The sequence below is a fragment of the Natrix helvetica genome, assembly GCF_964273705.1.
Source record: "Natrix helvetica genome assembly, chromosome: 1".
Classification (NCBI taxonomy): domain Eukaryota; kingdom Metazoa; phylum Chordata; class Lepidosauria; order Squamata; family Natricidae; genus Natrix; species Natrix helvetica.
This window is the reverse complement of record NC_138548.1, coordinates 373205487-373232339: the sequence shown is the minus strand read 5'-3', so window position 1 is coordinate 373232339 and position 26853 is coordinate 373205487. Positions and strand designations below refer to the sequence as shown.

At 41.8% G+C, this 26853-nt stretch overlaps 1 protein-coding gene across 1 annotated transcript; it reads left to right on the top strand.

The window, feature by feature from the left end:
• Positions 1 to 12731: 12731 nt before the first annotated feature.
• Positions 12732 to 22329, top strand: LOC309382754 (vomeronasal type-2 receptor 26-like; the record flags this gene model as incomplete). Its single annotated transcript, XM_081934580.1, has 5 exons — positions 12732 to 13022; positions 14889 to 15020; positions 18941 to 19168; positions 19767 to 19893; positions 21410 to 22329. 5 exons carry the CDS (start codon positions 12732 to 12734, stop codon positions 22327 to 22329), a joined length of 1698 nt encoding a protein of 565 aa, XP_081790706.1.
• Between the last annotated feature and the right edge of the window lie 4524 nt (positions 22330 to 26853).

Here is a 26853-nt window from a genome sequence, read left to right as displayed (position 1 = left end):
CTTCTGGTAGCGGTTTGTGTGTGTTTTCTTCTACCAGAAGAAAACACACACAAACCGCTATTTGCACGCACTCTCACACCACCACCCAGCACAGATCAACTCTGTAGCCAAGACACTCATCTCCAGAACAAAACGCTTAGCAGACGAACAACACCTCAAAACCGAACTACACACTCTCACCAACGTACTAACAGCCAACGGATTCCAAAGAAACAATATCACTAACCTAATCCAAAAAGAAAACCCCACTAAAATCCAAGACAGTGAACAAGAAAACGGCAAAGCCCTCCTCCCATACATAAAAGGCACCACAGACAGAATCAGCAAGATCCTCCACAAACACAACATCAAGACAGCATTCTACACAAACCGAAAAATATCCACCATCCTAAGAAACCCCAAAGACAAAATAGAGTTAGAAAATCAAGGAGTATATGAAATCCCATGCACCACCTGCACCACCACATACATCGGACAAACCAACAGAAGAATAAAGGCACGCATTGAAGAACACAAAAACTCAGTCAGAAAGGAGGAACCAACTTCTTCCCTGGTCCAACACCTCAAAGCCACAGGACATGATATAGACTTTAAAAAGACCAGAACTATTGCCAAAATTGAACACTTTAACAACAGAATAATCAGAGAAGCTATTGAGATAGAAAAACGACCACACAGCATGAATAAACGAGATGATACCTCCCGCCTACCAGCCATTTGGAAACCCGCCCTCACTGACAAACGAGTCCCTAACACAAAGAATGATACCAGACCCACACTCGCGAAAACCACACAGGATGTCACTATCACACATCCACGCAAAAAGCAAGCCCAAACCCACACCGATAAAGACCACAAACCAGAAGCCGGACCACAAACCAGAAGCCAGACCACAGCTGCATTATTAGCCACTTTAAACCCCTCAGATCCATACATTAAGCAAACTGATGCCCACCACGGAGATGTGGCACGACCACAAACGCGAAGCCAAACAACAGTAAAGCAGCTCACCAGCTCAAATCCCTCTGCAACTCAGACTAACACAAGCACAACCAGGCCCCCACCCAAACAGAACACGCCCCCATCCAATCAGAGCACAGCCAAACTCCCATCCAATCAGAACACAGCCAAGCCCCCTACCAATCAGAATACACCTCCACCCAATCAGAATGCAGCCAAGCTCCCACCCAATCAGCACAAACCCCCACTGGCAGTTAAAAGGAGGAACCGGCTGAGATCTCACATTGCTCCTGGAAGCACCAAGCCGGAAGCACCAGCCTGAAGATGATGAATGAGACTTCATCGAAACGTCGTGAAGATACTTCCAATTCTACGCGGGAGAAAACCCGAACAACCAAAGACATACATACAAACACCCGCGAAAACCTCAGAAAACATATATATATATATATATATATATATATATATATATATATATATATATATATATATATATATATATATATATATATATATATATATATATATATATATATATATATATATATATATATATATATATATATATATATATATATATATATATATATCCATAATAAATAAAAAGAAATGATCCTGGAGCTTAAAAGGGAAGCCAGATATTAAAAGATGGGAAATCAAAGAAGCCTTGGCATTAGAAGAGGAATAGTATTTCTTGCTCTTCACCTTACTTCAACCTCTACCATTGTTTTCTTGGTATCTCTGGAAAAATGGAGAAAAAAATTCTTCTTCTCTATCCTCCCACCACTCTCCCTGAATCTAGTAATATTGAAGGATGAGCTTGTTTGTTTAACAGTCCAAGAAACATGTCCAGCTCCAAATCCTTCCTTCCTTCTTTCCTTCCTTCCCTCCCTCCCTTCCTTCCTTCTTCACCCTTGATGACAAATAAGGGACCTTGTTTAAGTGGATGAAATAGACAAACTTTTTTTTTCTTCAAGCTGGACTTACAGAAATAATGTTAAAACTGAGATTGGTCTTTTTCTTCACCCCTGAAAAGAGATGCCCAAGGAGACAGGAGACATTGATGCTTGTTTTCCTGGAATGGGTGGGAGGGTAAAGAAACAGAGGAACTGAGGCAAATATGTATTTTCCCAAGGATAATGTTGCAATCCAAGTCAGTCACCGGGACTATAGTTTAGTCTTCCAAGCTTTCGGATTGTGATGGACCCATGAGGAAGGATTAATTTAGATTGGATTCTGAAACAGGGGAATATACCAGCCAGAGTTATTGCTGTCCAGTTTCTTCAGTCAAATCAATACAATACAATACAGTATTCCAAGTGTGGTAAGGCCACACTTGGAATACTGCATTCAGTTCTGGTTGCCACGATGTAAAAAAGATGTGGAGACTCTAGAAAGAGTGCAGAGAAGAGCAACAAAGATGATTAGGGGACTGGAGACTAAAACATATGAAGAACGGTTGCAGGAACTGGGTATGTTTAGCTTAAGCGAAAGAAGGACTAGAGGAGACATGATAGCAGTGTTCCAATATCTCAGGGGTTGCCACAAAGAAGAGGGAGTCAAACTATTCTCCAAGGCACCTGAGGGTAGAAAAAGAAGCAATGGGTGGAAACTAATCAAGGAGAGAAGCAACTTAGAACTGAGGAGAAATTTCCTGACAGTTAGAACAATTAATCAGTGGAACAGCTTGCCTCCAGAAGTTGTGAATGCCTCAACACTGGAAGTCTTTAAGAAGATGTTGGATAGCCATCTGTCTGAAATTCAAATTCAAATTCAAATTTTATTTGATTAGCCGCAACCCTCTCCCGAAGGACTCGGGGCGGCGTACAGTCAAAAAGATAAAATACACATAGGACACACATACATACGAAAAAACAAGGACAATTACATTTGTGCATGGAGGAGAGTAGACCTGCAAGTGAAAGACAATAAACACAGCTAAAAACACAGTTAAAACACAGTTTAAAATCCCCTAAATAAAATTGCTGAATTAAAAACCCCTCAGGAGCGTAACGAAGTTATGGTTGGGCCAGGCCAGATATTTGAAAAAGGTGGGTCTTGAGCTTAACACGGAAGGAGCGGAGGTCTGTAGTGGTCCTAATATCCGGGGGGAGGTCATTCCACAGGGCTGGGCCCGCCACAGAGAAGGCTCTGCTCCTGGGCGCCGCCCCATGACATTGTCTAGTGGACGGCACCTGGAGAAGTCCCTCTCTGTGCGAGCGAATAGGTCGTAGGGATGTATGGGGCAGAATACGGTCCCGGAGGTAACTAGGTCCTGAGCCATGGAGCGCTTTAAAGATCGTAATCAAAACCTTGAAACGCACTCGATAGACCACAGGAAGCCAGTGCAGCTCGCGCAGGTGTGGTGTCACGTGGGAGTACCTGGTGCTCCCCATAATCACCCGCGCGGCCGCATTCTGGACCAACTGTAGTCTCCGAGTGCATTTCAAGGGAAGCCCCATGTAGAGAGCGTTACAGTAGTCCAGGCGAGACGTCACCAGCGCATGGGTGACTGTGCGTAGAGCGTCCCGGTCCAATAGGGGGCGCAATTGGCGCACCAGGCGAACCTGATGGAACGCCCCCCTGGCCACAGCTGTCACATGTTCATCCATGGACAGCTTGGCATCCAGGAGGACGCCCAAATTGCGCGCCCGCTCCACGGGGGCAAGTTGAATGCCCCCAATGGCCAGAGATGGAATTATCTGGTTGAACCGGGGAGCCGGAACCCACAGCCACTCCGTCTTGGAGGGGTTGAGCCTGAGTCGGTTGTCATCCATCCAGACCCGTACGGCTTCCACACACCGGGACATCACTTCGACGGCCTCGTTGGGGTGGTTCGGGGTGGAAATGTACAGCTGAGTATCATCAGCGTACAGGTGGTATCCCACCCCAAAACCACGGATGATCTCACCCAGCGGCTTCATGTATGTGTTGAACAGGAGTGGCGAGAGGACCGACCCCTGTGGCACCCCACAGATGAGGGGGCTTAGGGTCGACCTCTGCTCTCCTGCCAACACACGTTGCGTCCTGCCGGAGAGGTAGGAGCCGAACCACCGCAAGACGGTGCCCCGGATCCCCAACCCCTCCAGTCGGTGCAACAGGATACCATGGTCGATGGTATCAAAAGCCGCCGAGAGGTCTAATAGGACCAGGATAGAGGAACAGCCCCTATCTCTGGCCCTCCAGAGATCGTCTACCAACGCGACCAAGGCCGTCTCAGTGCTGTGCCCAGGGCGAAAGCCGGACTGGCGCGGGTCTAGATAATCATTCTCCTCCAGATGTCGTGGAAACTGAGAAGCCACCACACTCTCCACAACCTTCGCCAAAAAGGGAAGGTTGGAGACAGGACGATAATTGACCAGCTCCATAGGGTCCAGGGAAGGCTTCTTGAGCAAGGGTCTCACCACCGCCTCTTTCAAGGCGGCCGGGAGAGACCCCTCACCCAACGAAGCGTTCACTAGGTCCAGGAGCCAGTCGCGTGTAACCTCCCAGGATGCCAGTACAAGCCAGGAGGGACACGGGTCCAACAAACATGTGGTAGGTCGCAGTCGCCCACGCAATCTGTCCAAATCCTCGATGACAACCAAGTCAAACTCCTCCCAAAAAGGTTTCTCAAGACTCGCCACTGGCGTCTCGACTGGGCCACTGAAGGGGACCCAATCCTTCCGGATTTGAGCGACTTTATCCTGCAGGTATTTCCCAAACTCCTCTGCCCTGCCCTGTAAAGGGGCCTCCCGTGGCCTCTGAAACAGAAGGGAGCGGGACACCCGAAACAGGGCGGCAGGGCGGTTCTCTGTGGATGCAATGAGAGCGGCACAATATTGACGTTTGGCCGTTCTCAATGCCACTAGGTAAGTCCTTAAATGGGCTCGTACCTGTGCTCGGTCAAGTTCGGTTCGGGAGGATCTCCAACGACTCTCTAGGCATCTCTTGCGGCGCTTCATCACCCTTAGCTCCTCGGTAAACCAAGGGGCCAGGGTGGATCGTTGCCGCCGGAGAGGCCGCAAAGGCGCCACCCGGTTCAAGGCCCCGGTAGTCGCATTATTCCACGCGGTCACCAGGTCCTCTACCCGGGGGCGGGTCAGGGCTGCAGGAGGTGGCCCAAGCTCCGTCTGGAACCTGTCTGGTTCCATCAAGCGCCTGGGGCGGAACCATCTAGTGTTCTCCGGTTCCGCCTCCCCGCGGCGAGGAGTAGCACCAGGGAAGTCAAGACGGAGGAGTGAGTGATCTGACCATGACAGAGGAGTGATGGTTAAATTCACTCCTCCCAGATCACTCAACCACTGGCGAGAGACAAAGACAAGGTCCAAGGTGTGACCTCCCTCGTGTGTCGGTATAGGGTTTCCTGCCTAGGCAGGGGGTTGGACTAGAAGACCTCCAAGGTCCCTTCCAACTCTGCTATTGTATTGTATTGTAATCAGTGAGAGGAAATTTACATTTGAAAAGGGAGATTTAATAAAAGAGTCTTTCTAACCTCCAGTTTATTCATACAGAAGACCAGACAAAGTACGTCTGGAAGGGGTCATAGAGACCTTGAGTCTAACATTCTACTCCTCCCTGGGCTTGAAATCACCCAGTTTTCACCCAATGACTATTTCACCCAATGACTGTTTCTCCATGGATTAATGGTCAAGGTTCACCGGAGTGCTCTGGTTTTCCTCTCTGAAGAAAATTAAGTTAATGAACTTTGGGATGCAAACAATGTAATAAATATTTTCATTCCACCTATGCGTCTGATGGAAGAACCTGCTTTTTGGAACATTTTAATCTTTCTCTTTCCAGATGCTGAAAAATGCACCAAATGTCCAGCAGATCAGCATCCAAACATCAAGCAAGATGAGTGTATACCTAAGACTGAAACTTTCCTATCCTATCGAGAAAATTTGGGGATCATCCTAGCTTCCCTTGCAATGTTCCCTTCTTTAGTAACAGGTTTTGTCTTGGGAATCTTCATTAAATTCCGAGAAACTCCCATAGTGAAAGCCAACAATCGGGACCTTTCCTACATCCTCCTCATCTCCCTCCTGCTTTCCTTCTTGACATCATTCCTATTCATTGGCAAGCCAAGGAGAGCCACTTGCCTTCTCCAACAAACAGCCTTCAGCAACATCTTCACAGTTGCCATTTCTACAGTCTTGGCCAAAACAGTCACTGTGGTATTAGCGTTCCTTGCTACAAAACCAGGGAATAACATACAGAGATGGCTGGGGAAGACCCTGGCCAATTCTATCATTCTTTCTTGTTCTGGTATCCAAGTTCTCCTCTGCAGCATCTGGTTGGGCACTTTTCACCCATTCCCTGAGTCAGACATGTATTCACAATCAACAGAGATCATCCTGCAATGCAATCAAGGCTCTGTTTTCATGTTCTACATCACCCTCAGCTACATGGGTTTCCTGGCTTTCATCTGCTTCACAGTGGCTTTCCTGGCCAGGAATCTCCCTGGTGCCTTCAACGAAGCCAAGCTCATCACCTTCAGCATGCTGGTCTTCTGCAGCGTCTGGATATCCTTTGTTCCCACCTACCTGAGCACCAAGGGAAAGTACATGGTGGCCGTTCAGATCTTCTCCATCTTGGCTTCAAGCACTGGCCTGCTAAGCTGCATCTTCATACCCAAGTGCTACATTATCTTTTTAAGACCAGACCTGAATACAAAAGAACATTTGATGTCAAAACAAAATAGTAATTAACTTTTCATATGATTTTTATCCTTATACCATTTAATAACTGAAATATATCAATTTGTCCTTTAAAGTTCCTAGAAAAAGCATGAGTTCACATACACCCACACATCTGTTTTTTATTTCATCACACTAGAGAAAAAACTATAAACCGTAAAATATTTCACTTTTTTTCATTGTGTTGGTGTATGTAGAAAACTACTCTCAGAGTTCGTCCCCCTTCCTGTTCCCCCAAATTTTGGTCTTTGGTTTATGTTGACGAATTTGTGAACACAGTTTGAACATCTCAACTTCTGCTTTTCTATCTGCCACAAGCACCATTGTTGCTTTTTATTTTTTCCAATTTATATAGCTACTCATTTCACTTTTGTGACACTTGGTGGTTTACAGCTATAACATAAATGGTCCCACACACACAGACAAAAAAAAATCATCCATGCAAACAATCCAAACACTAAAAACAATTTAAAATGAGAAGATGGCTCAGGACCTAGTTACCTGCGGGATCGTATTCTGCCCCATACATCCCTACGACCCATCCGCTCGCACAGAGAGGGACTTCTCCAGGTGCCGTCCACCAGACAGTGCCATGGGACGGCGCCTAGGAGCAGAGCCTTCTCTGTGGCGGGCCCAGCCCTGTGGAATGACCTCCCCCTGGATATTAGGACCACTACTGACCTCCGCTCCTTCCGTGTCAAGCTCAAGACCCACCTTTTCCAAATAGCTGGCCTGGCTCAACCATAACTTCGTATCGCTCCTGATGGGTTTTTTAATTTAGTAATTTTATTTAAGGGGATTTTAAATTGTGTTTTTAATTGTCTTTCACTTATAAGTCAACTCTCCTCCATGCACATATGTATATGTCTCTGTTCTTTTTGTATATATGTTTGTCTTATGTGTATTTTTATCCGTTTTGATTGTACGCCGCCCCGAGTCCTTCGGGAGAGGGTTGCAGCTAATCAAATAAAATTATTATTATTATTATTATTATTATTATTATTATTATTATTATTATTATTATTATTATTATTATTATTAAGATGTACAATAAAGACATTTAAGAACAGTACAGCTGTTTTATGGGTGCATCTCTCTTTCTGATTCCCAGGCCAATTGGCAAAGTTAGAACTTCAGGTCCTTCTTGGAGGCCAGCTAGATTGGGGCCAACGTGACCTTTTGAGGAAGGGTGTTCCATATGGTTGGAGGAACAGCAGAAATGGCTCTCAACTTCAGAATCCCACAAGATGACTGTCTCCAGTGGATGTAATGTACAGCAAGGTTCTTGTGCTGGACCTGATGGGATGAGTGGATGTCAGTGGGAAGAGATAGTGACAGGAGAAATCATCAAAATCAGCTTCAATCCTCTGGAAAGGGTGGAACGTCTCTCTAGAAAGTCGAGACAGACCTGGCCTTAGAATGGGCTAAATCGGTGATAGCTAACTTTTTCTCTTCATGTGCTGAAATCGTGCACATGCCCACACCCATAATGCAATGTGCCCCCCCTGCATGCATGCACCCCCCCCCCGTGCCCTGTTTTGGGCGTAGCAGATATCCCTGAAGTCTCCTGTGACTAAAAAAGGGTCATGGGGGGGACCAAACACACACCTTAAGCTCCCCCCACCCTGTGCATGCACGGATACCCCCCCTACCCCACCCCTGTGCACGGTTTTGGGCCCAACAGGACTCCATGAAGCCTCGTGGGACCAAAAGCGGGCCACAGGGGAGGTGCCACACCACCAAATGGCTCATTTTGGGCCTAGTAGTCCTCCCTCCAGCCTCCTGGGACCCAAAGTGGGACCCCCCTGCAACTCCCCCATCCCTCGTGCATGTGAGCCCCCAAGCAGGTGCACATGCTCCCCTGCACATGCGCACACATCTCCCGCATGCACGGTAGCCGGCTGGCGGGAGGCATGCACACATGCACAGTGGAGCTGAACTGGTCAATGGCTCATGTGCCCCCAGAGAGGCCTCCATGTGCCGCCTGTGGCACTTGTGCCATAGGTTTGCCATCAAGGGGCTAAATAAACTGCACAGATGCCAACTACCACCTAGGCTTCTCTTTGCATTCTTTATGCTACCCAACATCAGTTGAAAGTTTGAGCTCATGATTCTGCTCCTTCGTGGGTCTGGTTATGGAGTATAAAATTTGCTTTATTGCCATTCTTGGAAATTATTCCATTATCTTTCTACCTCCAAACTCCTGCTTCAGAGGTTATCTCTTGGGTATTTTTTTTCCCAATTGTCTTTTTCGTCTTCCGGTTACACCTTCTTCCATGGAAGTTACTGAGATACTACGTAAGACAGCAAGTCTAAAACATTTTTCTGTTAAAATGTTGAATCATGGCAACTGGATCAAAATTGGTTATTTCTGACATTTCACATCCCATCCAGGAAGTTTCCTCAGTCCAAAAAATATACCGTATTTTTCAGAGTATAAAATGCACCTTTCCCCACCCAAAAAAAGACGGTGAAAATCTGGGTGCATCTTATACACTGAATACAGCATTTTTGGCCTCCCAAAACCCTGCCCCATGCATCCTATTTTTCACAATTCAAAAATGAGATGTTTTGCTTCTTATCCAGGAAGCTTTGTCAGTCAAAAAAAATGAACTTGGTGTGACAAGAGTTAGTACATTCCAATGACTCTTTCACTCTCTACCTAACTTTTTTTTTTGGGGGGGGGGGGGACTGATGAAGCTTCCTGCATGGGAAGCAAAGCCTTTCTGTTTAGGAGGCTAAAACATGAAGAACAGTTGCAGGAATTGCGTATGGCTAGTCTGGAGAAAAGAAAGACTAGGGGGTGACATGATCGCAGTATTAAAATATTTGAGGGGCAGCCACAAAGAAGAGGATGTCAACTTATTTTCCAAAGCATCAGAAGGCAAGACAAGAAACAATGGATGGAAACTAATCAAGGAGAGAAGCAACCAGGAAATTATTGTAAGAAGAAACTTCCTAACAGTGAGAACAATTAATCAGTGGAATGACTTGCCTTTGTGGGTGCTCCAACCTAGAGGTTTTTAAGAAAGGATTGGGCAGCCATTTGTCTGAAATCTTATAGGTCTCCTGCAGGAGGATAGACTAAAAGACCTCCAAAGTTCCTTCCAACTCTATTCTGATTACTTAGAATAGTTTGCCTCTATGCCCTGAGTTGTGGGTGCTCCATCAGTGGAAATTTTCAAAAATAGATTGGATAACCAAAAATAGATTGGATAACCAAGGTTTTCAAAAAAATAGATTGGATTAAGAAAAAAACCATTAAAATGCTAAAGTTAGAATGTTTCGGACATGTGTTAAAAAAGCCTTAAGGAATGAAAAGTTTCCCATATCAGGGTGGATTTTTTTTTCCTTCAGTGGATTTACTTTCTGAGGAATGGACAGGAATGCGATCTTCATGTCCTTTGCTTCATACGCACTCTCTGGGACATTGTCCTTCTTTTTCCCTGACTTACACACTTGCAAAATTTCACATCTGTTGGTGCTGCACCAACCTCAGAGCCTGAAACCCCCCAAGAGAGGCTCCTAAGGAAGGATGAAAGGGCAACGGATGGAGAGGTGGTGCAGATGTTGATCATAAGAGCTTCTGAGAAGAGCCCCGTTTAGCAACTTCATGGAAGTTAACTTCAGTGGGGAGGGGCACCAGAGGGGGGGGGCTTCTTCCACAGGGTTGAGGGAGTCTCATCCTGGGCCTCTACCTCCTTCTTTCCCCTCCCCATAGCATCCTTCCCGAAACAGGATGAATCAAAACCATTAAAAAGTAAAAGTTATCATATTTCGGACATGTGATGCGACACCCAGAAAAATACCCCATACTTCACTTAATCCTCCAGGGAAAGATTGAAGGCCAATGAGGTCCAGGCAGAAGAAGAACATCATGGCTACAAAATCTAAGGGACTGGTTTGGACAAAACTCAACAGCACTTTTTCATGTGGCTGTTGATAAAAATAGGATCGCCAACATGATTGCCAAAGTCCAATGATGGATATGGCACAACAACAAGAAGATAGAATTGGATACCCATCGCCTGGGATGGTATAAGCCTCCTGCTTTGAGCATGGAGGATGGACCAGAGGACATTTGACACAATATTCTATGCTATATGATTTAGTTCTACCTTCACAAGCAAAGAAAGAAATTATTTTTAACCACAGAAGAGTAATTTTTAAAATCGGTATAACTGAATAGGAGAACACTAAGCCTAACTATTCATCAGTACAGTAATTAAAATTTTATTTTTTCAGAACATTGCTATCAACTATAAGAAATAATTGATCAGAAGCACATGCATTCAAAGAATAAGCAATCAACAGAACCTTGTCTAACTTGACTGATAAAGTCAAAGCCCACCACAAATCAAGAGTGACTAAATCCACTTTTGATAGGTGACTCTTGTAACCCATGATAACTATTTCTCCTGCTACTGGATTGTATGCGGACATTATCTCAGATATAAGTAAAGGTAAAGGTTCCCCTCGCACATATGTGCTAGTCATTCCCAACTCTAGGGTGGCGGTGCTCATCTCTGTTTCAAACCTGAAGAGCCAGCACTGTCCGAAGACATCTCCGTGGTCATGTGGCCAGCATTCCTAAATGCCGAAGGAGCACAGAGCACTGTTACCTTCCTACCAAAAGTGGTCCCTATTTTTCTACTTACATTTTTACATGCTTTCGAACTGCTAGGTTGGCAGAAACTGGAAGTAATGGGAGCTCACTCTGTTACGCGGTACTAGGGATTCAAACTGCCGTCCTTTCTGATCAACAAGCTCAGCATCTTAGCTACTGACCCACCCAATCTCAGATATGCTTGATGCTAAATCTTCTGTCATTCACTCAAAATTTATACAGCTGCCTATTGACTCATTCAGAGTCAAGACAAGCAATGTCTCTTCTCCTTGTGGTTATACAAATCATCATGATTTATTCGTTCCCTTGGTGCAAAACCTCCAGAGATTTTGCTATACATTTTCAGATTTGAAAGCAGGATGCCAGTAACAATGTTTTCATCTCAAAACCACAGTAAAGCTTCGTCGACTGAGTTCAAGGCATCGGAAAGATGGGGGGGCATAAAAGGGTCTGGGGAAAGAGAGATTTGGGTTGTCGTTTTTTAAAGCAGTCAAGGGCTGCACCTAGACCTCTCTCCTTGAGATGTGAAGCTCGGGAGGACTATGGAAAACTCCTCAATCTCCAAAGAGGGCTTTGTTTTCTTCCTGCTCCAGATAGCTGTTTTAGGCAGGCCCAACACAGGAAGCTCAATCAGGAACACAAGTCATGTTGCTGATTTTGCTTCTTCTTGTGTTGCTTTTCTGGCCCCAGGGAGTCTGTGGGACATTCAAAGTCAAATGCCTCTTGACGCTGAATAGGGATGGAGTGAATCCACTGAATCATTACAGGACAGGCAAGCTTTTCATTGGTGGCATCATCTCTGCAAACAGGGCTAGATTTCACCACTTAAGCTTCAACATATCTCCTTCAACTCAGCCATCACAGTAAGTGTTGGGTTTTTTTGGCACTGCATGGCACTGTTTGGCCTTACCAAGGCATTTTAAAGTGGTATTAACACTTCACGTGATATTGAATGTATCCCTCTGTTTATGCAGCCTTATAAAGCATTGTTTGTTTGATTTTCTACTTTTGCTGGGTTGTTTTTATTTTGTTGCATCGGAATTTTCTTAACATCCTTTGGGCAACACTACCCTGTAGCTGGAAAAAAAGAAAGGAGTCAAAATGGATTGAAAATGCAAGACGGGTGTAATTTTTCCCTGCATTGAAAACGAGAAGTTCACACAAGAGACTTCAACACTCAGGCGTATGGGCTTTGTTAAAAGTCTCAGCTGCTCAATCTCTCTGTAAATTTGCATATGTATTACTGAACTTGGTGCTGTGAATGGCCTTTTCCAACTTTATGATTGGACCGTTCCATCCTTAATATCGAGTATTAAAAACTGTAAGAAAGTAACTTCTGTAATGAACTGGGATATGTCAGATAAGATTGTTGGGGGCAATATGCTGACACCATAAACAGCTTAGAGAGGGCTATAAAGCACTGTGAAGTGGTACATTAGTCTAAGTGCTGTTGCTATATTTCTAGGATGGGAAGACCAGAATACTGGAAGGCACTCTCCTTCCTTTTTGCCACCAAGGAGATCAACCAGGATCCGCATGTCTTACCCAACATCACCCTGGGTTACAATGTCTATGAAAATTATTTCAACCCACGAATGACTTCAGATGCTCTGCTGGACCTGCTTTCAGATGGGGAAGCCAACGTTCCCAATTACAGCTGTGGAAGGCAGAGAAATACACTGGCCATCCTCGAAGGGGCCCAGACTGGCATCTCCATCCAGATTTCGACCATGTTAAATACCTACAAAATCCCACAGGTCGGACTCTGCCATGAGAAAAGTTTTAGTTATGGAGCTTTATGAGGTCTTCTCTTGTAAACAAAGCACAACATTTTGACATGATACCCTCTAAAATTGAAGGTTCAGGTTGTCCAAAGGGTAAGAAGGATTAGAGCAAACCTATTCCCTTAAACTATAGTACTTGCCCAGACTGGAGGGATTTCTAATTCTTGGAGTTTGGAAAATTTCCAACTGAAGAAACAAATGGAGAGAAAAACCATATATGGAATAACGAGTCTCCACTATAGGGAATGGGATAAAAGCCAGTAAAGTTCAATGTTATGAGTGCCAAATAAAATGCCAACTTTCTTTCTAGACACAAGGGCAGTTTTTCTCCCCATGCCATCATTCTGCTAAATAACTAATTCGCACAAAACTGATAAACTATCCAGAAAGGCAGTATTGTCATCATTATTCTCTACTGCCCTATTCCCCATCCCCTTATCTTCTTATCACTATAACTTTGTTGCTTTTATCGTATGATTCAAATTGCTTACTTAGTGTCCTAGTATGATTTATGTGGATTGTTTATTTTGTATTCATGACACTTAGTGATGTGTTGTATCTAATAATTTATGATGAATGGATTTTCACAATGACTATGATAATAATCTATCACTATAGTTGTATGTACACTGAGAACTTATGCGCCAGAGACAAATTCCTTGTGTGTCTAATCACACTTGGCCGATAAATAATTCTAATTTTAATTCTTCCCCCCACCCATGTTTTATTTCTTTTATTTATATCACAGTATAGGTGATACCTTGCTCAGTAGTAGTAACTGTGAAAGGGATCTTGGAGTCCTAGTGGACAACCATTTAAATATGAGCCAGCAGTGTGCAGCAGCTGCCAAAAAAGCCAACACAGTCCTAGGCTGCATCAACAGAGGGTTAGAATCAAGATCACGTGAAGTGTTAATACCACTTTATAATGCCTTGGTAAGGTCACACTTGGAATACTGCATTCAGTTCTGGTCGCCACGATGTAAAAAAGATGTGGAGATTCTAGAAAGAGTGCAGAGAAGAGCAACAAAGATGATTAGGGGACTGGAGACTAAAACATATGAAGAACGGTTGCAGGAATTGGTTATGTCTAGCATAATGAACAGAAGGACGAGGGGAGACATGATAGCAGTGTTCCAATATCTCAGGGGTTGCCACAAAGAAGAGGGAGTCAAACTATTCTCCAAGGCCCCTGAGGGTAGAACAATAAGCAATGGGTGGAAACTAATCAAGGAGAGAAGCAACTTAGAACTGAGGAGAAATTTCCTGACAGTGAGAACAATTAATCAGTGGAACAGAAATTGCCTCCAGAAGTTGTGAATGCCCCAACACTGGAAGTCTTTAAGAAGATGTTGGATAGCTATTTGTCTGAAATGGTATAGGGTTTCCTACCTAGGCAGGGGGTTGGACTAGAAGACCTCCAAGGTCCCTTCCAACTCTACTATTGTATTGTATTGTATTGTATTGTATTGTATTGTATTTATATAACATTCCATTTCCATTGTGCAGTATGTGACCTGGGTACAGTTGTTTTTAAACAAATAATCCACATATTTGTTGTAGCATTCATCTCAATAATATTGAAAATATAATAATATAATAACAATAATACTTAACATCTTCTTTAACAACTCTCCACATTAATATTTCTTCTTTTAATGTCTCCTCCTTTCTGACTTAGGTTTCTGTTGTCTAACCATTGATAAAATACATCCCATATCAAAAAATATTCAGTTTCTTCTTTGTACTTAATAGTGAGTGTCAATCTATCCATTTCTGCGCATTCTAATACTTTAATTCTAATTCCCATTCTAATATTTGTAATTCTTTTTTGTTTTAGATCAGTTACAGTTTTGTTTCCCAGGTTCTGAACGATAAAAGCCAATTTCCTTTCTTCTACTCAATGCTCCCCTCTGAAGGAGTCCAGTACCCGGGGATGGTCAAGCTGCTCCTCTATTTCAGGTGGACCTTGGTTGGTCTGATTGCTCCAGACACTGACCAAGGGGAGAAGTTCTTTAGGACAGTGACCTCCATCCTGATCAGGAATGGCATTTGTCCAGTTTTGTCACAAAGCTTTTCCACAACTCGCAAGAAAATCTTTAGGCTTTCGGAAGTCTATCACAGTTGGAGACAAGTGAATGTCTTTCTTTATTTTGCCGACTTGGACTCGATATATATTGGGATATTAATTATACATAAAGCCCTCCAAAATTTTAAGGAACCTGCTAAAGGCAAGGTCCTGATGGCAACTGTCATGGGAGACTTTCACTTGTATTTGAGGGAAATTGCTGCTCTCATTGAACTCATCCATAGCATTTTTTCCTTTCTTATGAAAACAAAGCAAACAGCAAACTATGATGTGACTCGTCGCTTTTATTCTACAATGAAACACTTTTCATGGAGAGCCTTTACATGTTCTTACTCCACTGATGCCTTTTCGGTGAAAATCTGGAAACGCTGCAGGGAGGGAGAAGAACTGGAGGTTTTGCCCCAAGAGCAGATCAATCGTATCTTGTCAGTAGACAACTATTTCACTTACAACACAATCTGGGCTGTGGCATGGGCATTACATGCAGCCCTTTTCTCCAGATCTAAGAGGGCAAGGAATAAAGGTGGCAAGAAAATGGAAGCTCCAAGGCTGGAAGTTTGGCAGGTATTTTTTTTTCTTTGCATAGCTGTCAGGGTTCCACATAATACACCAATTGCAAAAAGAACTTCGAGGCAGGTTGGTTCCTCAAAGGACAGTTTTATTAGGAGATATCACCTTGGTGTTGTGGCCCTCCAGTGGCTAACAGAGCTGGCAGCAGATTCGGACAGTGAGGAGGTTGGGGAGGAACATGGGCCAGTCCTGGAGTCTGGGGAAGGCTCTGATGAGGGCTCTGTGTTGGAGGCAGAGATGGGGCCAGAGCCATATGCCAGTTATCAGCTGCCTTCAGAGTCAGACATCAGTGAGGCAGATGAACAGCTGGAGCCTGTTCCCAGTGGGTGCATGCACAGAGTTGCCAGATGAAGGGAACAGCTAAAGAACAGGGACCAACTTGGGATTTTAGACCGCTTAGATTTTTAGACCACCCCCTCTCCCAAAAAGGGAGTGAGGCCACAAGTGGACGATGAATGAATTTCCCTCCCAGACGAAATAAAAGAGGAGGGAAAGGGGAGTGGAGTTTGCAGGAGATAATTAGTTTGCTTAATTGGCTCGTGACTCTCCGAGACTCCTTGCCAAGTTGTGCAGATATCGGCCTGGGAGCTCTCTATGCCAGATAAGGTCTGTGACTGTAAATCCTCCCTGGAAAGACTTTGCTTGTATGAGAATGAGCAGAATTCACAGTAAATTTAAAAAAGGTTTTTTTTTAATTGGGACAAGGAATTTGCTTCATGCTCCTGGGAAGCTTAGGTGAGAACACTTGGTACAGACTGGTGGAGAGACAAATCTGAGAGGTCCCGCACTTTCCATCTCATTAAAAAGTGAAAGTTTCCTGTTCTCCCAAACAATAAGTCACATTGTCCAATCTGGGTTCTGGCTGGTTGCCTGGATACTTTTCTCCTCCTCCTCTGGCCAGCCAGCATTTGGAGTGTCCTTGGCTAATTAGAGAACTATTTTGTTTTAGATGGTCGCCACGATGTAAAAAAGATGTGGAGACTCTAGAAAGAGTGCAGAGAAGAGCAACAAAGATGATTAGGGGACTGGAGACTAAAACATATGAAGAACGGTTGCAGGAACTGGGTAGGTCTAGCTTAAGAGAAAGAAGGACAAGGGGAGACACGATAGCATTGTTCCAATATCTCAGGGGTTGCCACAAAGAAGAGGGAGTCAAACTATTCTCCAAAGCACCTGAGGGTAGAACAAGAAGCAATGGGTGGAAACTAATCAAGGAGAGAAGCAACTTAGAACTGAGGAGAAACTTCCTGACAGTGAGAACAATTAATCAGTGGAACAGCTTACCTCCAGAAGTTGTGAATGCCCCAACACTGGAAGTCTTTAAGAAGATGTTGGATAGCCATCTGTCTGAAACGGTATAGGGTTTCCTGCCTAGGCAGAGGGTTGGACTAGAAGGCCTCCAAGGTCCCTTCCAACTCTAGTATTGTATTGTATTGTATTGTATTGTATTGTATTGTATTGTATTGTATTGTATAGCTACAAAACCCCAGCTATCGCTATACCTACCCTTCAGCTCCATGTTGTGTCAAGCCTGAAGCTATGTGAAAAGAAATCCTTAGAAAAAGCTACAGAAAAGACAACGGCCACAGCCAGGTCAGCTTCAGGGTTGACACTAGCTTTCTCTTGAAGCTAAGAATCCATTGATAAGAACTGGATGGGCATTCTGAAAAAATAGTTGATTCTTGAAACAAAAAGATAGATTGAATGTAAACATTCACTTCCTTTCTCTTTTATATTATCACCCCTCTTTTACCTTCATTGGCATCTAGTTTTCTTATTAAATGGCTTTTCAAATGAAAATATTTTAATATCTTTTGGGTTTGGATTTTATTTTAGCATAAGTTGAGGGGCAGAGAAATGTGGAGAAGGTTTTAGGATTGCAGCCCAGCCCCTTGAGGGAAAAGAGGCACAAATCTCCAAGGATTGCAGAAATGCTACTTTATGGTATAAGGACAGAGGCACAGTGGTTAGCATGTAGATTTGCAGGCTGACTCTGCTGACTGCCAGCAGTTCGAACCTGACCAGCTAAGGTTGACTCAGCCTTCCATACTTCTGAGGTTGGTAAAATGAGGACCCAGTTTGTTTGGGACAATAATTTGGGAGAAAAAAAAAGATACAGAAGGATCTTGACAAACTTGAACATTGGGCACTATCTAATAAAATGAAATTCAATGGTGAAAAGAGTAAAGTTCTACATTTAGGCAACAAAAAAGGAATGCACAGGTACAGTATAGGTGGTACCTTGCTCAGCAGTAGTAACTGTGAAAGGGATCTTGGAGTCCTAGTGGACAACCATTTAAATATGAGCCAGCAGTGTGCAGCAGCTGCCAAAAAAGCCAACACAGCCCTAGGCTGCATCAACAGAGGGATAGAATCAAGATCACGTGAAGTGTTAATTCCACTTTATAATGCCTTGGTAAGGCCATACTGAATACTGCATTCAGTTCTGGTTGCCACGATGTAAAAAAGATGTGGAGACTCTAGAAAGAGTGCAGAGAAGAGCAACAAAGATGATTAGGGGACTGGAGACCAAAACATATGAAGAACGGTTGCAGGAACTGGGTATGTCTAGCTTAAGAGAAAGAAGGACTAGGGGAGACATCATAGCATTGTTCCAATATCTCAGGGGTTGCCACAAAGAAGAGGGAGTCAAACTATTCTCCAAGGCACCTGAGTGTAGAACAAGAAGCAATGGGTGGAAACTAATCAAGGAGAGAAGCAACTTGGGACTAAGGAGAAATTTCCTGACAGTTAGAACAATTAATCAGTGGAACAGAAGTTGCCTCCAGAAGTTGTGAATGCCCCAACACTGGAAGTCTTTAAGAAGATGTTGGATAGCCATCTGTCTGAAACGGTATAGGGTTTCCTGCCTAGGCAGGGGGTTGGACTAGAAGACCTCCAAGGTCCCTTCCAACTCTACTATTGTATTGTATTGTAATAAGCTGACTCTGTAATCCATTTAGAGAGGGCTGCAAAGCTCTATGAAGTGATATATCAGCCTAAGTGCTATTGCTATCTTGAAAGCTTGTTCAAATGAGTTTCTAACCCATCTCAGTGTTTGTCCAGTTCATACACAATTACACTTTAAATTCGTAGATAGAGTATTAGAATTTAAATGTTTCTAGATTGGGAAATAAATCTGAAACGTTCGCTTTTTCTGTTCAGCCCAACCACAGCACATTCTCTCCGTAGACCTTTCTGACTGATTCTATCCATTTTATCTTCCATTCCAGTTCCATTCTTTCCTTCAGAATTCTGAGTTTTACAATAATTCCATAGGAGTGTTGTACGCAGATGAGAATGGAGAGCTGGTGGCAGACCTGGATATTGTGAACTGGGTGATTTTCTCCAATATGTCTGTTGGCAAAATGAAATGCGGTAGTATAGAAAGACAGGGATCCTTGGATTTCAAGTTCACGATCAATCAGAAAGCTATTGGAGATGTGGACATACTGAACAAGGTGGGGAAAAGAAATCATTCTGTTCTTCTTGAAGTTGTTACCAAGAAGATTGTAGTTTGGGAGAGGGGTAGGCTTGTGCTGTCATCTCAGTTCACCAACAGAGGCAACATCTTCTTTGGTCAAATGTTTAAATGTCTATAAGCAATCATATTTATATTCAAGTAAATATACAAGTGCATTTTACTTGTGAGCTGTCCAGAGTAATGGACATCAAGGTGAAAGGCTATACAAGTCAGAAAGAGGGAGAGAGGGAGGAGGGGGAAGGGGAAAGGAGAAGGGGAGGGGGAGAGAGGCAGAGAGACAACAGAGAGACAGGGAGACAGAGAATATTAGTCCAGTACTGTACAAAAGGATAAAGATTTGATCTATCACAAAGTGGATAATCCATCTAACATTTTAGTAGAATTTAATATTTAACATTACATTTCAAACTAAAACAATTTGAGTGTATGAGAATTAGAAGAGATTAAGAATCAGTTCTCCATTTTTTAAAATATAGCAGTTAAAATTGGAACTGGAAATTTCCAATGCCTTCTTCTTTTGCCCCTTTTAATTACATAAAAACATGATTCGTTTTTTGGATGTGGTCTCCATTCAGCCCCTGCCTCCTTCCAAGTGTGTGGAAAGCTGTCATCCTGGATTCATGAAGGTGGCTCAGGAAGGGAAGCCCATCTGCTGCTATGGCTGTCGTCCTTGTGGAGAAGGAACCATCTCCACTACAGAAGGTGGGTGACAGCAGGGGAAAAGGGCATATGTTCAATATGTACATTTATATCACAGTGCATTATAAGAAATTACCTTGGAGCTAAACTGTGATAGGGCATTAAAAGATCTAGGATTGTTATGAGAATGATGACATCTTTTGCTTTTTGACATTTACAATGCATCTTTCATGCACAGCAACTTCTCTCTGTTCCTTTTCCATTCTCTACTCCTCCTTACTATGTTCACAATCCAGATTAAAAAAAAACATTTGATTCCAATACTGAGCAGAAATTAGACCTGGTGAATAAAATTGAACTATTATTGCTATTGAACTCCTGGATTATATCATGAAGAAGAGAGGAGAGGAGAGGAAAGGGGGGGAAAAGAAAAGGAAAGGAATTTCTCTATTGTATCAGAGACACCAAGAAAAACTGGCAGACATTCATCAGTATAAAAGAAATCTTGTCTCATCCTTACCCCATTTGTCACTTGGCTCTTGTATCACAGTTTTTAATAATATTTTAATATTTTAAAATTTTAAAATTTTAACTATTTTTCACGTGTTTATAATTTGTGAGCCATTCAGAGTCACCTTGCAGGAGAAATGGGTGGCATAGAAAAATAAATAAATAAATCAGTGCTGAGCCAAATATTCATCTTGCCCTCCTAGGAGAATGTCCAACTTGCTATTTGTAACACAGGACATCTTCAATCCATATCCAACTCATCATGCAAATTACCTCCACCTTACATTTCTTGCCCCATGGCTGAAAGGAGTGTATGAAATAGTAATAGCAATTACATATCACTTCACAGTGCTTTACAGTCCTCTCTAAGCAGTATACAGAGTTAGCATATTGCCCCCAACAATCTGGGTCCTCATTTTACTGACCTCACAAGGATGGAAGGCTGAGTCAACTTTTAGCCGGTCAGGATTGAATTCCTGGCAGTTGACAGAATTAGCCTGCAATACTGCATTCTAACCACTGTGCCACCACAGCTCCTGGGCTCTGATAATTTAGTTTAATTTCCAATATATACACCAAAGAGAAAGTTAAATGTATTTAAAGGTCATTAAATGTCATTCAGTTAAATGTCATTCAAGTATATGTCATTTCATTGTGAAGAGGATTTCATTAGTCCTCTGATGCATTTATAAAAGATTGACTTTTATTCTCAATGTTCAGTGGAATGATAAAATAGTGGACCTACCTTCCTTCCTTCCTTCCTTCCTTCCTTCCTTCCTTCCTTCCTTCCTTCCTTCCTTCCTTCCTTCTTCCCTCCCTCCCTCCCTCCCTCCCTTCCAATTGATTGATGAAAGAGAGATACTGTTAGGGATGTAGCATCAAATAAAAATAAAGAAAAGAAACATGAAATGAAGAAATGAAGTGGAAATTATGTTTCCTTTTCTGGATGGAGTGAAATGAAGGAGCTCATTAATTTCATCTGCACAAAATCACACCCATAAGTTGACCCAATCAATTGATTTGATTAAAGAACATGCTTAATGGGAGATCCTATTCTTGCTCTTTTCAGATGCACAAAAATGCACCAGATGTCTAGAAGATCGATATCCAAACATCAAACGTGTTCACTGTATTCCCAAGATTGAAAACTACCTTTCTTACAAAGAAGCTGTGGGGATCATCCTGGCTTCCATAGCCTTGTTCCTGTTTTTAACCACAACCTTTGTTTTGGGAATCTTCATTAAATTTCTAGACACTCCAATCATCAAAGCCAACAACAGAGACCTTTCCTACATCCTGTTGGTTTCCCTCCTGCTTTCCTTCTTAACCTCCTTCCTCTTCATTGGCCGGCCAACAAAACAAACCTGCCTTCTCCGACAAACAGCCTTTAGCATCATCTTCTCCATTGCCATTTCTTCAATCTTGGCCAAAACCATCACAGTAGTGCTAGCCTTCTTGGCCACTAAACCAGGGAATAAAATGCAGAGATGGCTGGGGAAGAGCCTGGCAAACTCCATCATCCTTTCTTGCTCTGGTGTCCAAGTTATTCTCTGCAGCATTTGGTTGGGCACTTTCCCCCCATTCCCAGACTCTGACAAGCATTCTCAGTCTGGAGAGATCATTCTGCAGTGTAATGAAGGGTCTGTCACCATGTTTTACTCTGCCCTTGTTTACATGGGCTTCCTGGCTGCCATTTGTTTCACAGTGGCTTTTCTGGCCAGGAATCTGCCTGGGGCCTTCAACGAAGCCAAGCTGATCACTTTCAGCATGCTGGTCTTTTGCAGTGTTTGGGTGTCCTTTGTGCCCACTTACCTGAGCACTAAGGGGAAATACATGGTGGCTGTGCAGGTCTTCTCCATCTTGGCCTCCAGTGCTGGATTGCTGAGCTTTATATTTTTCCCCAAGTGCTACATTATTTACTTAAGACCCGATTTGAATACAAAACTGCATATGATGTCAAAACAATACAGTAAATTGAATATTGGATAAGTGGTTCCTAAAAAGTGGTTTCTAATTCTAATAAGCAGCATTTGGTGATTAAAAAAACCTGATTTCAACTCCATCATTTTTTTGTCTTTTTACCTTTCTTTTACCTTTTATTATTTTATATGTAGTAAATGATATAATATTGATACACTGGTATGTATGTGGTACATAGCAGGGATAACTGATGCTCTATTTAGATCAGGGGTCCCCAACCTCTGATCCATGGACCAGCATCAGTCTGCGGCATGGCAGAAACGGGGCCATACAAACAAGTGAAGCCCCATCTGTGGGATGCAGACACTTCATACCACAAAACCCCTCTGATCTGCAGAAAAACTGTTCTCCCCAGAATTGGTCCCTTGTGCCCAAAAGGTTGCGAGCCACTGATATAGATAACAAACCTTTAAAGACAGAAATAGAGACCATATTCATATGTAGTATATTCAGATATTGTTAGAATTGTACCTTTCTTGCATTGTTGGACAAAGTTTTTTCTTGCTGCCTTGAGCAGGTATTTTAGTAAAATATGATATTCCTTGTTGTTGATTTCTAGGTTTATACTTAGTAAAAAAAATATGGTTTCATGTTAAATTTAATTTCCAAACATTTCTGCATTATGATATACACAGACAGGCATACAAACATGTTTCCAGCATTTGTTTTGTAACTTGTCCACTATTTGTGTGATAAATGGGTGGTTGAAAACTGTGAAAAATAAATAAATATGTGGCAAACTGACTTTTTGTTTAAGTTGTAGTTTGAGGTCAATGTTATGGATTTGATCTATAACTCTTCCCATTGACTTATTGTGACTATTTCTTTGAAATTCTGCATACATTTTATTGTACATGTTTTTTTTTTCTGGTTTGTTCTGATAGTTGTATCTGAGTAAGAGTTTATATGTGTGTCCTAATATAATTTGACTGTCACTAAGTGTTGTATCTTTTTATTCTTGATGAATGTATTTTTATTCTCCTTATGTACGCTGAGAGAATATTCACCAAAGACAAATTCCTTGTGTGTCCAATTACACTTGGCCAATAAAGAATTCTATTCTATTTTATCCTCCCAGATAGTGGCACATAAAGCTTTTGCTTAGATGTTCTGGCTCTTTCATTAATCAATTCATTAAATCTGAAAAGATTATATCTTCATACATGATTATCATCTTCAACATAGAAGGCATTTGAAGGAGATGGTTCAATTTTTGGACTTATTTTTTTCAAGGAAGTGGATGATACGCATCTTGTATCATCTGACTTTCAGCAATTTGGTGTCAGGCGACTAACAGGTTAATATGTGTGTTGGGCTGAAGTGAAGAATTTTGAGACAATATGAAATGAGTTGTAAGAGTTGAATCTTTCCATAGTAACTTTTCAACTGGTTGGGGCAACCTGACAATGTTGGTTCAATAACTTCTTCACCTTCTTCCTATCTAGGACTCAACTTGATGCATCTGTTTCCTGTCTAGGGGTCTACTTTATTATTTTAATCCTCAGGAAGCAAAAAGTAATAATCTTTAAAGTCTTTTTTAGATCCTTTAAAAGTGGGCTCTCATAGCCAGGCCTACTATGGGGGCATGTCAGCAAAGTCTATTTGTATCATCTGGAAAGGATATATCACTCTAGACTCCAGAAGTTTTTAAGAAGATGTTGGATAACCATTTATCTGAAGTGGTGTAGGGTTTCCTGCCTAAACAGGGGGTTAGGAACTTCAAGGTCCTTCCAACTCTGTTATTCTATTCTAATTCCAGCCCTGTGAATCTTTTTTTGCTTTCCTCAGGCTAACAAAATGATGTCCAGAGTTAATTTTTCAGCTTTTTCAGCAAAAAGAAAACAAAAACAAAAAACATAAGAGACCTTTGTCCCTTTTCATGAGCTTTCATTTTAACTCCCCAAAATCTCAGTGCTTTCTTGGGTGTTTTCAGATAAGGACTTGGTAATCAGTCCAATAGCAACAGCACTTAGACATATATACCACTTCATAGTGCTTTTACAGTCCTCTCTAAGTGGTTTACAGAGTCAGCATATTGGCCCCAACAATCTGGGTCCTCATTTTACAAACCTTGAAAGGATGGAAGTCTGAGTCAACCTTGAGCCTGGTGAGATTCAAACGGCCCGAACTGCAGCTAGCAGTCAGCTGAAGTAGCCTGCAGTACTGCACTCTACCAACTGCGCCACCTTGGCTCTGCAATGAAATTAACCTTACTTTGGGTTGGCAGCCACCTTATAATATGACCTGTTTAATTTGGGTAACAACTCTCTTTATGCTGGAAAAAGTTTGAAATTCATTTAAATAAGGAACTTTATTCTTCCCATGCCAGGACCACTTAATTTTTTTCAGACTACATTTATCCAATAAAAAGCTAACATGGTGGGGTTTAATGATCAATATAGTCAAAATACACCTTTAAATATTCGAGAAGTGAAAAAAGCAATAAAACAAATTAAATGACGATATGCACTTGACCCAGATGGACTGATAACCTAATATTAAAAAGACTTTGAAGTGGTGGTGATTATTGTTTTTGGATGAGGAAATTTTTGACAGTTTCTAATGGCAATTCATGCTGGCAATAGATAGATAGATAGATAGATAGATAGATAGATAGATAGATAGATAGATAGATAGAATGATAGATAGATAGAATGATGGATAGAATGATAGAATGATAGAATGATAGATAGATAGATAGATAGATAGATAGATAGATAGATAGATAGATAGATAGATAGATAGATAGAATGATAGATAGAATGATGGATAGAATGATAGATAGATAGAATGATGGATAGAATGATAGAATGATAGATAGATAGATAGATAGAATGATAGATAGAATGATAGATAGAATGATAGATAGAATGATAGATAGAATGATAGATAGAATGATAGATAGAATGATAGATAGATAGAATGATGGATAGAATGATAGAATGATAGAATGGTAGATAGATAGATAGATAGATAGATGATAAATAGATAGATAGAATGATAGATAGAATGATAGATAGATAGAATGATGGATAGAATGATAGAATGATAGAATGATTGTTAGATAGATAGATAGATAGATAGATAGATAGATAGATAGATAGATGATAAATAGATAGATAGAATGATAGATAGAATGATAGATAGAATGGTAGATAGATAGAATGATGGATAGAATGATAGATAGAATGATAGATAGAATGATAGAATGATAGATAGATAGATAGATAGATAGATAGATAGATAGATGATAGATAGATAGATAGATAGATAGATAGATAGATAGATAGATAGATGATAGATAGATAGATAGATGATAGAATGAACCCTGGTTTCGAGAGAGAGAGAGACTCCCAGTACAGTTTTATAAATCCATCAAAAAAGGATCTGGCCTTCTAAAGAGTAATTGAGGTACTCAGTGAATAGTTTGTATGAAAATTGAAGATTATTATTCATGGCCACCTAAATAGCCAATAAATAAGCTTTCACTCCTGAGAATCTGATCAACTGATCTGAAAACTCAAAGGAAATGAAAGCAACCCCCCACCCCAAATTGCAATACACTGTTTGCAACCTTCGGTGGAATAAAATAAATATTAGTAACACCTTGCTCATCATTTCCACCTGTGCGATATTCTTCTGGTCAATGGAAAACTTAAAATCCTGGGATTCCCACTTTTCCAGACTCCCAGATTTCAATCTCTTGACAGATTTATTTGGGAAAATGATCCAGTTCACAATGTCCAGGTGAGATGTAAGATCTCCTTTCTCATCCAAATATATCCCTTCTATGAATTATTGTAAAACTGAGAGCTTTGAAGAAAAGGGTGAAGCTGGGAAGGAAAATAAAAGTTTAGGAGGGACATTAGAGGGTCTTTGAAAATACCTCCTTAGTCTATGCTGGGAGGGATCTAAACATCTCTGTCTTTCTGCTCAAAAAACAGGTTTTATTGTCAGAGTCAAACTTGGGTAGAAGAATATTAATAAGCCGAGGAATAATAACATCTGCTAACTTAATATTTAAACGTGTCAATCAGAATAATGATGGTAAATGTCACCAGACACCAGGATCATATTATCACAAGACCAAGTGGAGCTCGTTTGATGACTAGAGCTGGTTTCCACATGTCTGGCAGGCAGGAGGTATTGTCACATTTATTCATGTTGTGGGGGTGTTTCTCTATTTCAATAGCTTTCATAATTATTCTCTTGTTGAAGTGCTCAGTTTTGGAGATTAACCTGCTTCATTCAAAACTGATTTCATGTCCTGTAGCTTTAAGGTGCTGGAAAAGGGAGGAAGTTTTTTCTTTTTTTTAACTGTGTTCTTGTGTTCTGTGATACGCACATTTATTCTCCTGTTCGTTTGTCCTATGTATGTTGCAGGGCAGATTTTGCATGGTATTTCGTAGACACCTTTGTTTTTCTAGCTGGATCTTGTCTTTGGGGTTTCTTAAGATGTTGGCTATTTTTTGGTCGGTGCTGAAGGCTGTCTTGATATTGTGCTTGTGGAGAATTTTGCTGATTTTATCTGTG